The sequence below is a fragment of the Prionailurus bengalensis genome, chromosome B4, assembly GCF_016509475.1.
Source record: "Prionailurus bengalensis isolate Pbe53 chromosome B4, Fcat_Pben_1.1_paternal_pri, whole genome shotgun sequence".
Taxonomy (NCBI): Eukaryota; Metazoa; Chordata; class Mammalia; order Carnivora; family Felidae; genus Prionailurus; species Prionailurus bengalensis.
In genome coordinates, this window is record NC_057358.1 from 15,732,051 (window position 1) to 15,748,936 (window position 16,886).

Below are 16,886 nucleotides of genomic sequence, written 5' to 3' on the forward strand. Positions count from 1 at the left end.
GTATATGAAAACTACAAAAAAAATGAAAAAGTATAAAAATAGCCATGGGCGCTGTAAACCCAAATTCTGATAAGCAGTTTCCTCTGTGATGAGAATAGGGAATAGTGTCAGTGCGGGTGACACATGGGACTTCACTGTCTCTTTAGTAATTCCTTTATTTTTGGGGAAAAAAAAAGAACTTGAAGCAAGTATGGGAAAATATTACAATTTGGCAAGTCTGGACAGTGAGATGACTTTGTTCTTTATACACTTCACATGTATTATATAGTCTATACTTTTTTATATACTTAAAATATTTCATAATAGAGTGTTCACTAAAGAAAAGAGCATTTAGATAAAGAAAATAATAGGGAATGTCGAGTCAGATTCACATATAAATATGGTCTTCATAGCACTATGATAATAAAGAAGTAATCAAAATGGTCAATAATAAGCTAGCGGTTAAAGAAATTCTAGTTTGTCTATATAATTGATTAAATAGCCAAGGATACTACTTTTGAGGAGAAATGTATTAAGTGTTAAGTGGGAAATGTAGGATACAAAATGATGTGTGGTATTAGCTTAACTATCTATGTGTACGTGTGTGTAAGCGTGCATGTGTGTGTATGGATAGGTATGTAAGTGTAGGAAATAAGCTAAAATGTTTCAGGGTTTGTCCTTACATTGCAAAATTATGGATGCCATTAATTTCTTTTGTTCTTCTTTCCTGTATTTTAGAAATTCAACATGAGGAGCACGTAAAACTTTTAAATACTGTATATATTTAAAATGTTTAAGGGGCGCCTGGGTGGCGCAGTCGGTTAAGCGTCCGACTTCAGCCAGGTCACGATCACGCGGTCCGTGAGTTCGAGCCCCGCGTCGGGCTCTAGGCTGATGGCTCAGAGCCTGGAGCCTGTTTCCGATTCTGTGTCTCCCTCTCTCTCTGCCCCTCCCCCGTTCATGCTCTGTCTCTCTCTGTCCCAAAAATAAATAAACGTTAAAAAAAAAAATTAAAATGTTTAAGTGTGCAGCCAGTCAGACATGTAAGGAAAGAACTCCATACAAAGACAAGACAATATGTTACTCATATGACAGTGCCGCAGTATCTAAGGCAGATGGCTATTAATGCCACTTAATCTGGTCTTTGCAGCCCGACAAGAATGTAGTTAAACAGATATGGGTTCTGTTTTAAGATCTCCAAGGCATTTGCTGGTTGGTTAATATCTCCAACTGTGGTGCAGACCTCTCTCCGAGCTCCAGGCTTATCTATCCAACTGCATTCCAGACACCACTGATCGTGTGGCCCCACAAACCTTGAGCATCGATGTCTCAAACTGAAGTCATCTTTCCTCCCCTAATTTCTCCTTCACTCTCATTTCTTGCCTCCATAAATGCCCACAGCAGGTTAGGCACTTGGTGAACATTTTCAAACCCCTCCCATATTTCCTGAATCCAATGGATCTATGTGTTTTGCCAATTCTCTCTCCGATGTATCTCCTGGACCCATGCCACCACTTTCCCGCAGGGGCTCCTCTGGGTGTCGGACCTCGTCACCTCTCCCCTTGGTCATGGCGCCTGAACTTTTCCCTGCCTAAATATGTGTCCCCTTTAACTCAGGCTCCAAACAACTGCCACTGTGGGGCACTCTTCATAAAATGTAAAATCTGATTCAATAAGAAAGCTGAATACCCCAATGATATAAAATACTGCACTAAATAAAGACAAGTAATTACTGATGCTTCGCTTTGAGGGAAAGAACAGGTGTCTGACTCGGATGCAGTGCACAGCCCTGAGCCCCAAGCCCCCTCCCCACTGATCCAAATTCTGGCTGATGGAATGACTCATGATCACATCACTGGAATAGTCAGCACGCACAACCCGAAGCATATGACCCAGGGGGAAAAACGAACAGTAGCTTCCTCAGTAATGGTTGTATTTTCATCTCCAGAAACTGGAATCTATTCCCTCAGATCGAGTTGGAGAGGGGAAGTGAGAAAATATTTCTACTGTACCTCTAATTTTCTTGTTTTACTAAGTTTCATCTTGCTCGAGGAGGAAATAAACCAACTAAATATGCATGGGCTAAAACTATTACAAACTGGAGGACGAGGAAACTATTTTAATTCAAAAGCAAAAACACACGGTGTGTTTTATAATCCGCAAAGTATGACAGCGTTTGGTCTGAGCTCCAGAGTTGAGCTTTCCCTGAAAACAAATCATGAATGTATATGAATAGATATAAATGTATATGAATATGTTTTTATTGTCATTTTCTGCACCACTACTTTTTTTTTTCTGAACTCATTTGTGAATCTTCTGGAAGGTATTAAAATAACACATTTATGAAGTAATAAAATTCGCTGAGATGATATGGTGAAGAATGTGCGAAAACAAATTGTATGTTTTAAGATTTAAAAAAATATTTTAAGATAAGACTGGCCTTTATAACTAATGATGGTAGTCAGCAATGAACTATGGATTATGGATCCAGTTCTGGGTACCTACGGTTCACAATTTTTTTTTTTTTTTTAACGTTTATTTATTTTTGGGACAGAGAGAGACAGAGCACGAACGGGGGAGGGGCAGAGAGAGAGGGAGACACAGAATCGGAAGCAGGCTCCAGGCTCTGAGCCACCAGCCCAGAGCCTGACGTGGGGCTCGAACTCCCGGACCGCGAGATCGTGACCTGGCTGAAGTCGGACGCTTAACCGACTGCGCCACCCAGGCGCCCCCACAATTTTTGAAAAGATAAGACCTTTAACATGGTTTCAGTAGTAACAAGCAATAGCAGGAAAATTGGGAGTAACAATTAACACTTATCTATACCAGACACTATGCTAAATGCTTTACCTTTTAAAAAATTCAATTTTTCTTACAATTCTACTTTACATTTGGTAAAGTTGAGGCTCAGAAAACAGAACTTGCTCACAGCCACATACTGAGTAGTATAGGCCAGTAATGAATCCCGTCCGTTGGACATCTAATCAATTATCATGAAACCAAATGAAAAGATAAAATCAAGTTTTATCCATGACCTCCAAGAAAGATAATCATGGGAGCTCAGGAAATAGAATGGAAGTGTCTCGTTTATTTAGACCTGCAATAAAGCATTCCTACAGTGGCATTTTAGAATTTGGGGCCCCCATGGATTTCAGAACAGTTGGCACCTGTCATGGATTCCATCCCACTGAACATGCATGGGATTCCCAGCATGGCTTATACAGCACATTGTGTAACAAAGGGCACAGTGTCCAGGGCCAATACATAACCCTAAGATTTCTATCCCTGATTCCTAAACTCAGTTTTATTCTTTTTTTTTTAATGTTTGGTTATTTTTGAGAGAGAACAGAGACAGAGAGAGACGGAGAGAGAGAGCGCGAGCACGAGCGGGGGGGGGGGGGCAGAAAGAGAGGGAGACACAGAATCCAAAGCAGGCTCCAGGCACAGTGCCCAATATGGGGCTCGAACCCAAGAACCGGGAGATCATGACCTGAGCACTTAACCCACGCTTGACTGACTGAGCCACTCAGGCGCCCCTCAGTTTTATTCTTAGGTTCAGATCTAAATCCCCTTCTCATCTTTCTCTGGTCTAAAAAGCCATAACCTGTCTGGTCTAGAATGGCCTCTTCCCTCACCTGGGTCCCAGCTTACTTTGGTTTTCAACCCAGCCTTTATCTTTGACTTCATTTTTGACTCCTTGCAACACGTGTCTACTGCTCTGGATCGCCCTAAAGATTATCAGGGTGAAAGGATAAGATATCTGGGGTTCAGAAGAGACGGTTTGCATTGCAGGAAAAAGTCAATTTGGAGGATGGGAGTCCCTGAAAGATTTCCACGTGCTGCACATGGTGGTGTAGCTGCTAACAGAATTCCCATTTTGGAATGGGAACTGCTCCGAGATAGAGGAAATATTCAGTGATAGGGAGGGGAATCCCTTAGGAAAATATCCAAGTTGTTAAAGTCATAAGTGTATGTGAGGAAGGAAATGAAAATATTACTCATCATAGCAGCCTTTGGTGGGGGTGGGGGGATAGGGGGAGGAAGCATGGGGTTCCTCAGGCAGCGGTGTTTGCCAGCCAGGTGTCTCTGAGGTTAAATACCAGGTGACATTCACGGTGGCACATCTCACACATCAGGACTTCATCACCCCTATTCCTTCATTCTACATTATTGCACTCAGTCCTCAATTTTTACAGATTCTAACCTCGAGCGATTTGTCATCGTTGCAAGCAGGGACTCAAAGATCCCCGGAAATGTCGATAGGCAAAGAAATCCAAGAAGCTCATTTTGTTTTCACAAATAAACAAGCATTTAGCGAGATTCTGAGCTGAAATGCAAACCGAACAAAACAAAGCCTGTGCCCACAGATTGAGAACTGTGGCTTCCGTTCAGTTAGTCTTTGCTTTGGGGATGTGAATTGTTGGCACCGTTCTTGGTGACTAATTTGGCACTGGAAGGCCAGGTTATCAAAGGCAAGTCACAGAATAAAACATTTTCAAGAAATCCGTCAGAGATAGTCCTCAAGTATCAGCTAGAAACAGAAATGAAACTTCCTGTGGGGAAAAGTGAGGGAGAAAGGGAAGACAGGGAGGCAGGGAGAGGCGGATTCTTGTCATGGATTTATTTGTAAAACAATAAATATTTAAAGAATCGCTTCCATCTTCTCTTTGAAGCACTGAGTTCTATTATTCCCGGGTCTGTTTTGGAACAGATCAATGTTTTAAAAGGAAACACATCATGGGTAGCATCTAAAACTAAATAAATAAATCAAGCAAAATACGGATTCTGCGTCCTGTGTCTGCCCTGTTCCACCCAGGGTCTTACAGTGAAACAACCTGCACAATGAGCAGACCAGACATTGTGGCTTTGGGTGGGGGGAGGGGATCTGGTTTTCTTCAAATCACACGCTTTGTTTTCTTTCTCCTGGATGGGGGCAAAAAGCTTCCAAAAGAAAACAGTTACTCATCATGTGCCCTTTTTTTTTGTACTAGGCTCGGTTCGCCCTAATGTATATTTTCTCCAAAGCAGAGAGGCTGGATCTGGACTGTGCTCCGCTTGCTTTTATCTGTTTCTGACTGATTCTCCCAAGGCAGACATTCCATTGTGCTGAGCAAAGAGGATGCTGAAACCAGAGGCGGGAGTCTCCAGGGCCCCGCTGGGGCTGCAGGACCGACCTCTCCCTCTCTCGCACTGAGCTACCACCAGCATTTCTCAGAGATCGATAAGAGCTTGCAGAGCCACGTGGTTTTAAGGCTCGGAAGAGAGACTCTAATTAAGCAATTAACTGTCAGTTGGAGGTCACTTTAATACTCAGCCTTCATGAAAGGCAACATAATGGAGCCATTTGCGTGCTGACCATACAGAGTCATGCCCAACCAGTGGGTCCCACTGCTGCCTTAGCAAGAAATACTCACAATGTGTCATTCAGGAGAGCCTGGGGTTAATTACACTAGCCACTCAAAGGGGACAGAGCGGAAAGTGCAAACATATTACCAAATTAGCTGAAACCCGAGTGCCAGTGGAGCTTTCCGATTAGCTCCCCACGATGCCCACCACTTCAATAGAAGTCAGAAAATTCCGTTTCTCTCTCTTTTTTCATCAGAGCAGCATGAAATTCTAGAAAACGGGCCTCTGCGATATTATCTAAGTTCTCATGTGGCTCAAACTAGTGAGATCGTATATCAATAATTGTGCCAGGGAGTGAACTCAGCACAACACATCCCCAAATGTGTCATCTGCAATTTTCCACTGAAGTACTGACAATTGCAGGAATAGGGACCACAAAATTCATGCATTCATTTATTCAGCCCTGCATCTATTAGCAATTTGTGTACCAAACAGACTGCTGCCTTTGGGATACAAAGACCACTGCTATTGGTTGGTCATAGGAAAGAGGATAGAGGCTGTGTATTACTGTTCCATTTTAAGATTTTCATTCGTTTCTTCTACTCGTTAAATTTTGCCTTCAGTTCCACAAAGCCAGAGGGATGGCTTGGGGTTCCCCGTGGGCTCACTCCACCTCCTTTTAGGACTGCTGGGGACCAGGGCCTGCCACAGGAAGAGCTCTCTTTTGCTCAGCAAGTGGAGTGTGGAGATGACCTCTTCCCAATGCCAGATCTTGCTCCCCAGGGCAGAACCCGAAGCTTAGCCAGTCTGTGCGAATCTGACTGTGACCTCTAGAGCGAACCCACACTGACGTCACTGGACCCTCAGGATCTGTTTTTTCATGTCCACCCTGTGCTCTTCTTCCCACCCACAGACACAACTCCTAACTGGATCCTGTTTCTGTGTGGGTCTCCCAGGCACTCGATTTTGTAAATGGGCAAACTCAGATCCCCCGGTCATGAAAAGAGGGAGTGGTGGAGCCATGCCTGGACACCAGTGCCCAGCAGGGTTGGGCGCATGGTTGACACCGAAGATTGAACGGGTGGATGGAGCCCAGGCCATCTGCCTCCAAAGCAAAGACACCTTCCTCCTCGTATCTGGAATCCTAACACTTTTCCTCATATTGACAAATGAGCTCTGGGTTCATCCAAAAGAGAATGCAAATAGTTTTATTTTTTCTCCCCCGATTTCTCAGCTGCCCGCGAGTCTGCAATTTGGTTCCTTGTGTGTAGCCTGTAATTTTTCTATTTTACCAGAATACTACCTCTTACTTTAGGCTTGCTTATGTTTTCGTGCCGGCCCTGCTATTAACATCTACCAGGTCTTGATCATGACCATCCAGACTTCACTTTTCTTATTTTTAAAATAAGAATACCACACACAAAAAATTGGGATATGGCAGTAAATTATCTCTAATCTCTCCCCCTGCAACCTTAACATTCTATGTATCTATGCGTTTGCAACTATTAGCCATAATGTCTGTTAAAATTTATATTTCTACTTCTGACAATCCAAACTGTTATAGGAGTTTTAAAAAACACGATGGCTGGTCCCATCCAACCATAATTTACCTTGGTATTTAATAATACACTTGGGCTCTATTAAAAATCCCACAAACACAAACATTACCTGGCAGCATCATTGGCAGCTGAATATTTTTCTCTTTGCTAATGACTCTGTCTCAGCACCGGGACCAAGAAATTAATCTGAATTCTCCAGAATGAATGATGGGCTTTGTGTGAACTTAAGCTGCAGAGATATTATGTAAGATACTGGACTGCTGGGTACGTTTCACACCCAGTGTCCACCTAGCTGTAAAGGATAGATGGTTGGTGCCTCAATGCTTGCGTTCATGAGCCCCCTGGACAACTAACCGTAACTTGAAGCCAAGCTTCCAGCCTCACCAGGATACTGCCCTCCTGGTTCCAAGCTCTGCAGGCCTCCTATCCCATAACTGGGTCCACTTGGCAACCACACACAGCAGATCTCTACCCCACTCTACCAGAATAGTCCTTCTCCACGTTACTTTATCTTTTTTGTAAAGGTAATTCATAAATGGTACAAACAAAAAATAACTTATGTGTGATTTCTGTAATTTTCAGCGTGAATAAATTTGCAAATAAAAATTATATGGCTTAGCATCAGTCGCGTGTTTTAATTTCGCATTCTGAAAATATGAAATTTATAGGATCCCTTTGTCTCTTCTTCAGATCGCCACCTTGAACATGACTGCATCGATTATTCCCTTTGTCTCTTATATTGAGCTGCTCCTCTTCCACCAGTGCCTTGCCTTTTTCACATGGTCAAGCTTCTCCACTTTCCATTGGTCTCGCCTTACCTGTAGGTTATATAACCTTTCATCCCCTTATATCATTCACTGCCATCACTTTAGGAAAAAGCTAAGAAGTTCCTGCCCCTTGTAACCTGTTGTGATCTAGAGTCTTCTACTACTATGCACACCCATCCTGCTCCTTACAAGGTCATCAAAGACTGAATTCAGTAGCTTTGCTCCAATCCTCTTCCTACTTGACCTCTGCTGGATTTGATACCTTCGATCACCCACTCTTAAAATTGGCTTCGCCCCACATTTCTACACTACCGCTCTCTCTGGTTCTCCACCTGCCTCTGAGTGCTCTTTCTCCGTCTTCTTTTCCTCTGTTTCTCCATTTGCCCCATAAATGGTGGTGTTTCCCAATGAGTTTATTTGGCCCTTTTCTCTTTAGAAAATACTACTGTAAGTGATCACACCTACTTTTGTGGCTTAACAGCTACCCAGATCTACAGAAATTAATCATACCTACACATCCAGCTCAGATCCCATCCTGAGCACTAAATTCTTATGTCAAACTCTGTAAGGGACATAGTATAGACCTCTAAACTGAAAAGTTTCCGAATCACACTCACGACGTCTACCCCTTTACTCACTTACTTCCGAGCGTCATCACTCACTCGTTCTTCAAGTGAATAGTCCTCACTTCTTCATCTCTAACACCCACCTCACCCTCCACCATGTCATTAGCCTATAAATTTCAGTGACTATATGACCACCATGAGTTCTCCAATACGTCTCTTTTTCTCCATGCCCAAGGCCACCACCCCTGAGTTTTCCATAGCTTCCCAAATAGCCTTGTTGCCACCTTTCTCTTCCTCTGCCAACCTAGTCTTCACACAGCTGCCCACTATCATTATAAGACACAGTGTTGAGTTTATGATTCCTCTGTTTTACAGAAAACTTTCATCAACTCATACTATCTATAGGATCATTTCAGATTCAGAGAGTGTAAAAGAGTTTGTCCAGTCCTGAGGCCACTCACGATGTCTTCTACAGACTCTTGGTCTCTGTGTGCTCCCACACATAGCTATACTCCAGGACAACATCTTTCCTATTCCCACACATCTGTGTATATTCACGCCTCTGTGAACAATTTCCCCTATTCTTTTTCCAAAACCTCTTCTCCTGGTCTCACCACCACATTTCCACTGGTGAAATTCTGCCACTCAAACGTCGTTTCCAAAGTGAAACCTTCCCTGGCTTCCAGATCCAAATGAATCCCCTCTTCTGTTTTCTCGTGATTATTACTATAGTCAGTGAGTCCAAGGTATAGGAGATGTCAGGTGCTGTGCTAGGAGAAAGATGCCTAACCGCGTTCTTGTTTCACTGAGGTCCTTGAGGCCCAGAAGGGAAGCACTGGCCCTTAAGCTCACTGTTCCTTCTAGTATTCCCTGCTGTCCCCTCTTCCAGCGTTCATTGCACATGCCTCTCTGTGGGCACTCACCATCAGCATCATTATGATCAGGGCTGGCATGAATCAATAACTTTCTATATGCATAGCAGGTCACTTAACATGATCTCAAATAGCCCAACAACAAATCTGACACAGGTACTTACTATCCCCATGTCACAGTTAAAGAAACTGCATCTGTACGTGACTGGGTTACTCCAGGGTAACACAGCTCGGGAAGGGCAAAATTCAGACTCAGCTCTAGGTCCACCCCACCACAGGGTTAGATTTCTTAACCATGGCACCATGCTATTGACGTGGTTCACTTTTTACGTGTAAGTCTTGCTCCGGTTGACTTGCATCTGTTTCCAAATGCTCTATCTGCCCACTGGCAGGGATACCCCAACTCCTTCACACAGGATTCCCTCATTTTGACAACTTGTTTGGACTACTACATTTCGTATGTTACCTTATCTGCCAGACTGAACTCCTCCCAGCCACCTGTTTTTGGGTTTATTTTCCTGTCTCCATGCCTATGACCAGTTCATATTTGAGGTTTTACTTCCTTCTATCTGTTGCCTTCTACTACAGTTTGTTAAGTCAAGCCCAGCTGCAGGCTGAGATATGGCAGTGGTTAAGAGAAAACCCCGTCTATGTATTTATATCTCATATAGGTGGAAAACTCTATTCATGACCGTAGTGGGGGGAAAATGTAGCCATGCTGGGCGTGCCTTTGACCTAGGCTTTGTTTACACTCTTTCGTAAGTTAAATTCTATGGGTTGTGGACTTTACCAAAGAGAAGAGAAGATACTGTACCTGGCACTAAGCCATTTGGGAAAGGAAGCAAATGGTGGAGAATTGCCCACCGCAAGCAAATCAATGAGGTAAACAACTTGTTTCCAGCCCATTTGAACTTCTCCTGAAGATCCCTTTTTGGTTTCAATGCTTCATTTAACCTTCATTCTTAAAGACTATTTTAGGAGAGTACAAAGTTCCTGATTGGTAGTTATTTTCTTTCTTTAGACTAAAGATAACATTCCATTGTCTTTTCTCCTTCTTTTCTGTTTTCAAGTTTATTTATTTATGTTTAGGGAGAGAGAGAGGGTGCGAGCACATGAGTAGGGGGGAGGCAAAGAGAGAAGGGCAGAGAGAATCCTAAGAAGGCACCATGCTGTCAGTGCAGGGCCCGATGTGGGACTCAATCTCATGAACCATGAGATCACCACCGGAGCTGAAATCAAGGGTTGGACGCTTAACTAACTGAGACACCCAGGCACCCCTGACTCTTCTCCTTCTAATTATCACTGTTGAAGAGTCAGAATTTAGTCTGCCACTTCCTAAAAGCAATTTGTCCCCCTACCCACTCCCCTGGCTGATTGTAACATTTTCCTTTTATCTTTAGTTTTTTTTAGATTAGCATGTCTTTCTATTTATTTCTCTATTTATACTTGCTTAGTTGTTTGGGTTCCTTGGGATTCTTGTTTTTGTAAATGTGACATCTTTCATCAGTTTTAGAAAAGTCTTAATCATTAGCATTTCAAATATTGCTTCTGTTCCATTATATCTCTCACTTTTCCTTCTGGGGTGACAATTAAATGTATATTATATCTTTTATAAGCATACTGTATGTGTCTTAACCTCTCTTCTATATTTTCCATCCCTTTGCTTATTGTGATTTTTCCCTAGATTCCTTTGACTTATTTTCCAGTTCACTATTTTTCTCTTCATCTCTATCTAATCTGCCTAAAAGACAAAACGCACACACCCACACAAACAAAAAACAAAACAAAAGAAAAAAAACCCCACTTCCATTGAGATCTAAATTTCAGCTATTCTATTTTATCCAGTTCGGAAAATTTTAGTTGGTTCTCTTCCATATTTGCAGTGTCACCTTTTATAGTTTGCAGTTCCTTGCTGAGAGTTTGAAGTTTGACTTTTATCTCCATGAGCTTGTTTACCAATCATAACTGTTTACCAATATGTGATATTAGTATGTTTGTTTCCATTGTCTGTTACTCATATTGCATCTCATTTATGTTATATCCCCTCCTCATGTACATGAATATCTTTGATAGTGTGCCGGCTATTGCATATGAAAAATTATGAATAGAAATGAAATCTAGCATGATTTTATCCCCCTTTGAAGAAGATTCTAAATTGCTTTTGCCAGATGTACAAGGATGTATTAACAATCCAGGGTCCTCTCTCAGCTAGGGTCCCCCTCAGATTTTGGGGCCACTCAGGTGACTTAAAGCTGGAATACAGTGTCTGTGAAAGCTGTTTTAATTTTGTTTTACCTAGGATATGGTTTACCAGGACTTCCACCCTGTTCCGGCTCTGGCCTCAAACTCTGATCCTCTTTACCCTGAGAGGCTCACAGAGGTGCTGCCAACCCCTTCTGAATCAGCAAATGCCCTATAGACAAAAGCTGTGTGAAATACTAGGCTCACATCTCTCTCAGATATTAACTCAAAAACTTCAAATTACCTTGTCAGTTCTTTGCTGCATTTAGGAAGATGTTTTTTAAATATCAGCTTACAAATTTTAAATTGTCTTTTTCAGGAGAGTTGGTCTGAGTTACCTTTATGGAAAGTAGATGTTCTATCCTGTATGTCTGTACAATGCTTTGACAACTTAGATCCTGAAGACTCATTTAGAAGACTAAAACAGTCATGAGTCAACTGATCTTTTAAGGAGATTACTTTTTAATCTTGTAAAACAGTATCTGAAATCATACCATGACTGCACTACTTTGAAAAATGTGAAACAACTTTTGAGTTTTCTTGAGTTAAATCTGAAAGCAGGCCAATTGGAGTTTGTGTAAGAAACTGTCAGGAAACTAAAATATAAAGTTCCATCAGCCAAGAGAATCTGGTTTATATTTGAGTGAAATGTCTCTAAATACAAATGAAATATGGAAAATCTTTTGTTTAAAAAAACAGGTAACCAAAAAAATCAATTTAAAAACAAAAAGAAAATCTCAAAATACATTCTCATTCACTCCTACATCAAGGATACACCCTTAATTTCAGGTGAGAATGCATTAAAGCTGAAAGTAGTGATAGAAACTTTGGTCATCTGACCAATTAATACCCATCTCTCTTTCCTCCACCCCCATCCCCAAATCTATTCTGTCCTAGGGGACACTGATTTGTTCAAGTAGCAGATCGAGATATCCTGAGCTCAAAAAAGTAGAACCCTGTGAAAACCCCCGGAGGCTTAATAATAATTGATTTAAAGTAGTTATGATAAATTCATTCTACTATAAATTCCCTAATCTCTCTTGCAGCCAATTCTGGCCAATGATGTATGTAAGTTAAGCGGACTTGTGTGAAAATTTTCTTCCTTGATTAAAAAAATACAAAATAGAAACAAATAGAATTATCCCTTCTCCCTTTTTCTGCATCTATACTCAGACAAGATGTTCAGAGCTACTGCAGCCATTTTTTGACCATAGGAAACAAACACAAGATGACAAATCAACACACGAAGGATGGTAGAACAGAACCTGAGTTGCTAAACAAACCGTGAGATCATCTACCTCCTGATTTGTATTTAGATAAAAACATAAACATCCTTATATTTTAAGTTGCCAGTAGTTGGGTTTCCTATGATCTGACACTGAAAACATCCATAACTAATGTATCTACTAAATATGCTCATATTGTAATGTTTGGGCCCAGGCTTGACTAGAGACAATGCTTGAAATTTGTGTCACCTACCATAATACAAGAGTCCTGAGGTTCAAGGTCAAAGTCAGTGAAGTTCAAGAGAACACGGTGATTTCTTTCCACCCGAATGATCCAGGAGCAGTCGGTGTTACTCCTATAAGGACTGGGGTAATTTGGAGAATGAATCTCTCCATTGGGAGCCTGGAAAATGCCGCCACAACCTGTAAGTAGGAAACCCAGTTCAAAAATGAGAGGAATCCCTGATGGATAAAGCTTTGCCCAATTACCTGGTAGCATAGAACAATATGATGCTTTGTTTGACCACCAGTTTTATGTAGTTGATGATATAATCAGCGTGCAGAACTGAATATCCACCATTAATTCATTCATCCCAACAAAATGAAGGATGACTAAGAAAATACTTCAAATAACTTAAACACTGGTGCCAAAAATAATTTCTAAAATACTTAAACATAAGTGCAAATAAAGCCATAAAATGCTTCTTCTTTGTTCTCTAAAAATATAATATATTGTAAGAATAGCACATCTCCTAAGAATTTTGATAATTTAGTAGGAGATGTTTTTAATAATTTAATATCTGCTTTTTAAAATTTAATATTCTGGACCTGGTATAGTTATTCAGTCTTTTTATTCTTATTATATTATCAAGTAAATACCTATCAACATCTATCTCTGTGACTTATCATTTCTTGGGTTTATGATAATACAAACCTATAATGGAAAAATGCGAGTATTTTCTAACAATTGACAATAATTGGATAATCTAAACACTATGTGTATATAATCATATATATAACCCTCACTAAATTCATGCATCATTAACTTTAGGAAAGGTCTAATATAATTTACTGTATCACCTTAGGGTTCCCAAAGTGGGGCCACAAGTTAGCCTGGGGTCACATCTCTGCTTTAGTATTTTCTACCTATGTGACTTTGGACAAATCACAAACTTCACTAAGTTTCAACTTCCTCATTAGTAAATACATTTCCCTCATAAGGTGGTCGTGAGGATGAAAAGAGGTCGTCCTTGTAGAACAGTTAGATTAGATGCCTGGCACATAGTAATCGTCCAATAAACACGGCTATTCTTAGCAGTGATAGCAGTTAACATCTGCTTAAATATTTTGTGTATTAATTTTTTATTTAAAAAATATGCAACAGTAAATGTTTTTACACGGCCTAAGACCCTGGGCAGAAAATCACTATATAACACACGGTAATTCCTTGCAATTCACAAACTTAACTTTTACAGTCTGGGCACCTGCCAAGCATCCAAAGATCTACACTATGACATGAAGTAATTTACCACTTTGCTGATGCCCAAATTTGAGGTTGGTGAATGGGCCCGAGTCCCTTGGAGGGTAAGTGAGTCTACCCAATTGCCCCACTTCTGTTTTCACCATGGACTTGCATACTTGCAAGGACTGGTTTTCACATATGAGGTGACTCTGGAAGTAAATTCTATCAGAGTTTTCAGGGAAGAGTAAATGCCAATGCAGTGTGTGCCATTTGAGGAGTCATGAAGCTGTCCCTATGTTGGCCTTTGCACCACTGTCTAATCATTTCATAAAATTTATAAGGGTTCCGCTTAAGTGTCTTGAGATACCTTCTTGGTTTACTCACCTCCAGGGACTGCCTGCCATGTGGCATTGAAGCCTCTCCCATTTATAGAGCTGTCGGTCTTAAAGCGGATGGCTAGCTCATTTCCAGTGCTGGAGACCTGCAAGGGACTCTCAGATGACCTTTGGGCACATAACTGGGCTATTCTGGGCGAGTGGAAATCAGGGCCTCCATAGACCTAAGATGGGATGCAGAAAAAAGGACTGAAATTAAGAGAGAAATTTAAGCAAGGATAACCCTTCCCCTGGCTCCGTTTACCACCATTTCTTGGATTCTATTTTCATTAGAGAGTGAAATCTCAGTCTCCTTGGGTGGGGATGAACTTTAAACTTGAGCTGGATCTTCAAAGGCACTCCCTCAGCCCTAGGAACACACAAGTTCAACCACCCATAAAATGCCTGCTTATTTTCTCAGTCAGAATTGTAGAGCTGAACTAAACAGACTCTTCCAGAATCTTCCCTATCTCCTCTCTTTCTCTTTCCACATCTTCACAGGATTTCCTGCTTTCTTTGGCAGAGGCATTGCAGATAAAACAGTATCAAGTGTGGCTGTCTAACTCTTCTAGGCGCATACGAATAGTCTGAGCATAAAGCCATGTTGTTTGTGAAAGTCAATTCTCTGAACCCTGCTGATCTCCCAGTTACATTTTGTAGGATCTTCTCCTTTGCACCCTGAATAGTGTATAAGATTAGGCATTTAAAGTAATATTTTGCTTCTTCAGAGAGAGTGGAACATATAACCTCTATCAGCGTGTTCTATGATTTCCTCAAGAAGGGACTCTCCCAGATTCTCTCTGAACCTACTCCCAGAATCCCACTGGTGGGAACATGACCAAGAGCAGCCAACTTCTTCTGGGGAATTGCCCTGGAGTCTGCCCAGTATCAGGATGGCTCCTTCTAGATGCATCTCACATGCCCTCAGGTCTCCTAGGCTACTCCAGTTTGCACCCACCTATCTGACTAGGGTCCAGTGCCTCAGTGACACATTCCTCCCAGCAAGTGCCCCTGGGGTCTCACAGCCACATCTTGCAGGCAGGTGGCACCCAGCCCAGGCCCCGTCTCTGACTCCTCACACATGGGTTCCCGGTGGGGACAGGGGACAGGAAGATAAGACTCAAACAGTATTGAACCCCCACTTCCGGGCCCTGCCAAACTCGAATTTGTAGAAGAAACACTATTTTTGATGACAGTTTTCAGGCATAATGGTGTCTGGGTCCTTCCCTCTGCCCCACATGGATAGGCTACATAATTCTGTGCTCCGGGTCAAAACTGGACCAGGGAAAGCGGCGCTGGGTGAATTTGTACACAGCGCCCTTACACCTCTGAAATCTGTGCAGCCCTCCCACCTAGCTGTGCTCTCCCCGATTCCCCAGGCCCCCAGGTCCTCGCCCACCCTCAGGGCAGCTGTTGACTGATAGGGGGAATCACTCAAGAGTTCTCTGAGAGGAGAGAGCAAGAACAAGAAGCCTACTTTTGGTGAGGAGTGTGTGATTTGAATCTATAATGATTTCTTTGTCTGATTAATTCCCCCCAGCGATGCGAGAAAGGCCAAAATGAATGAAGCTGCTGTTTCACGGAGGGCTGAGCACAAGGGCTTTAATTGCAAAGGAATGAAGCAGGCGGATGGCTTCAAGCTTATTTTCATAGGAGGAGCTATGTTTGTGTGGCCCCCTAAGTCCCATCAAAAGCAGGACTTTAGGAGGAGCCCTGTGTGGCCCTTTACACGTACACATATGCAAATGGCAGAAACAGATTGCTTCTGGTTTACCCCGTCCTTTGCTGTTTGTGGGATCTGCCTGCCCCCCCCCTCACTCCCCATCCCCCCCCGCCCAGAACACAGTCCTCAGAGCATGAAACTGACAGCCTGTGCTGCTAATCAGCCATGCTCAATAAACAGCACACATTTGGAGAGAACACTGAGCACAAGGCTTTAGTTCTGACAAAGAAAACTTGCACGTCGGCAAAATATTCTTTGTTTTCCCTGCCCAGGGTCCCCTTAAGATCACAAACATAACGGGGATGAGTCGGTGGGGCCCAGAAGCCTCCAGAAGAATCAACACTGCCGCTTTCGACATTCTTTGCTTCCACTCTAACAGGGCTGGGCTCACAACGGACCATGGCAGAGAGACCAGAGGGAATAAACTGACCACACCAAGCAATTGTCCTGATTTATTGCCCCAAGGAGTGGATTTCCTTTTCTGCTTTATGCAGGTTCAGGCTTCTTTCTCAGAGACTGAAATAAAATCAGCCCAGAGTGTTTCCATGACCCAAACAATAGAACGGTACTTTTGGCTTCCACAAATAAAACCGAGACTTAACGCGTGACTCTTCAAAAGAGGAAAAAGATGGAAAGAATTTCAGGGTGTGGTTCATTCGACTACAGCATATGACTAAACTTCGGGGGGAAAAAAACCGGGTCTGATGATCAGAGATTAAGAAACGTGTTTTTAGCAAATGCTCAGGATATAGAACATTTCAAAGCCTATGG

The 16,886-nt window shown here is 42.1% G+C and overlaps 1 protein-coding gene across 1 annotated transcript in view; it reads right to left on the reverse strand.

The window, feature by feature from the left end:
• The window catches only part of CUBN (cubilin), a 276,911-nt gene that overhangs the window by 131,878 nt on the left and 128,147 nt on the right, over positions 1 to 16,886 (reverse strand). The window contains exons 30-31 of the mRNA XM_043564676.1: positions 14,403 to 14,577; positions 12,810 to 12,979 (exon numbers count right to left, since the gene is read on the reverse strand). Coding sequence (XP_043420611.1) covers positions 12,810 to 12,979; positions 14,403 to 14,577 — 345 coding nt within the window. The remainder of the gene's footprint in view (positions 1 to 12,809; positions 12,980 to 14,402; positions 14,578 to 16,886) is intronic.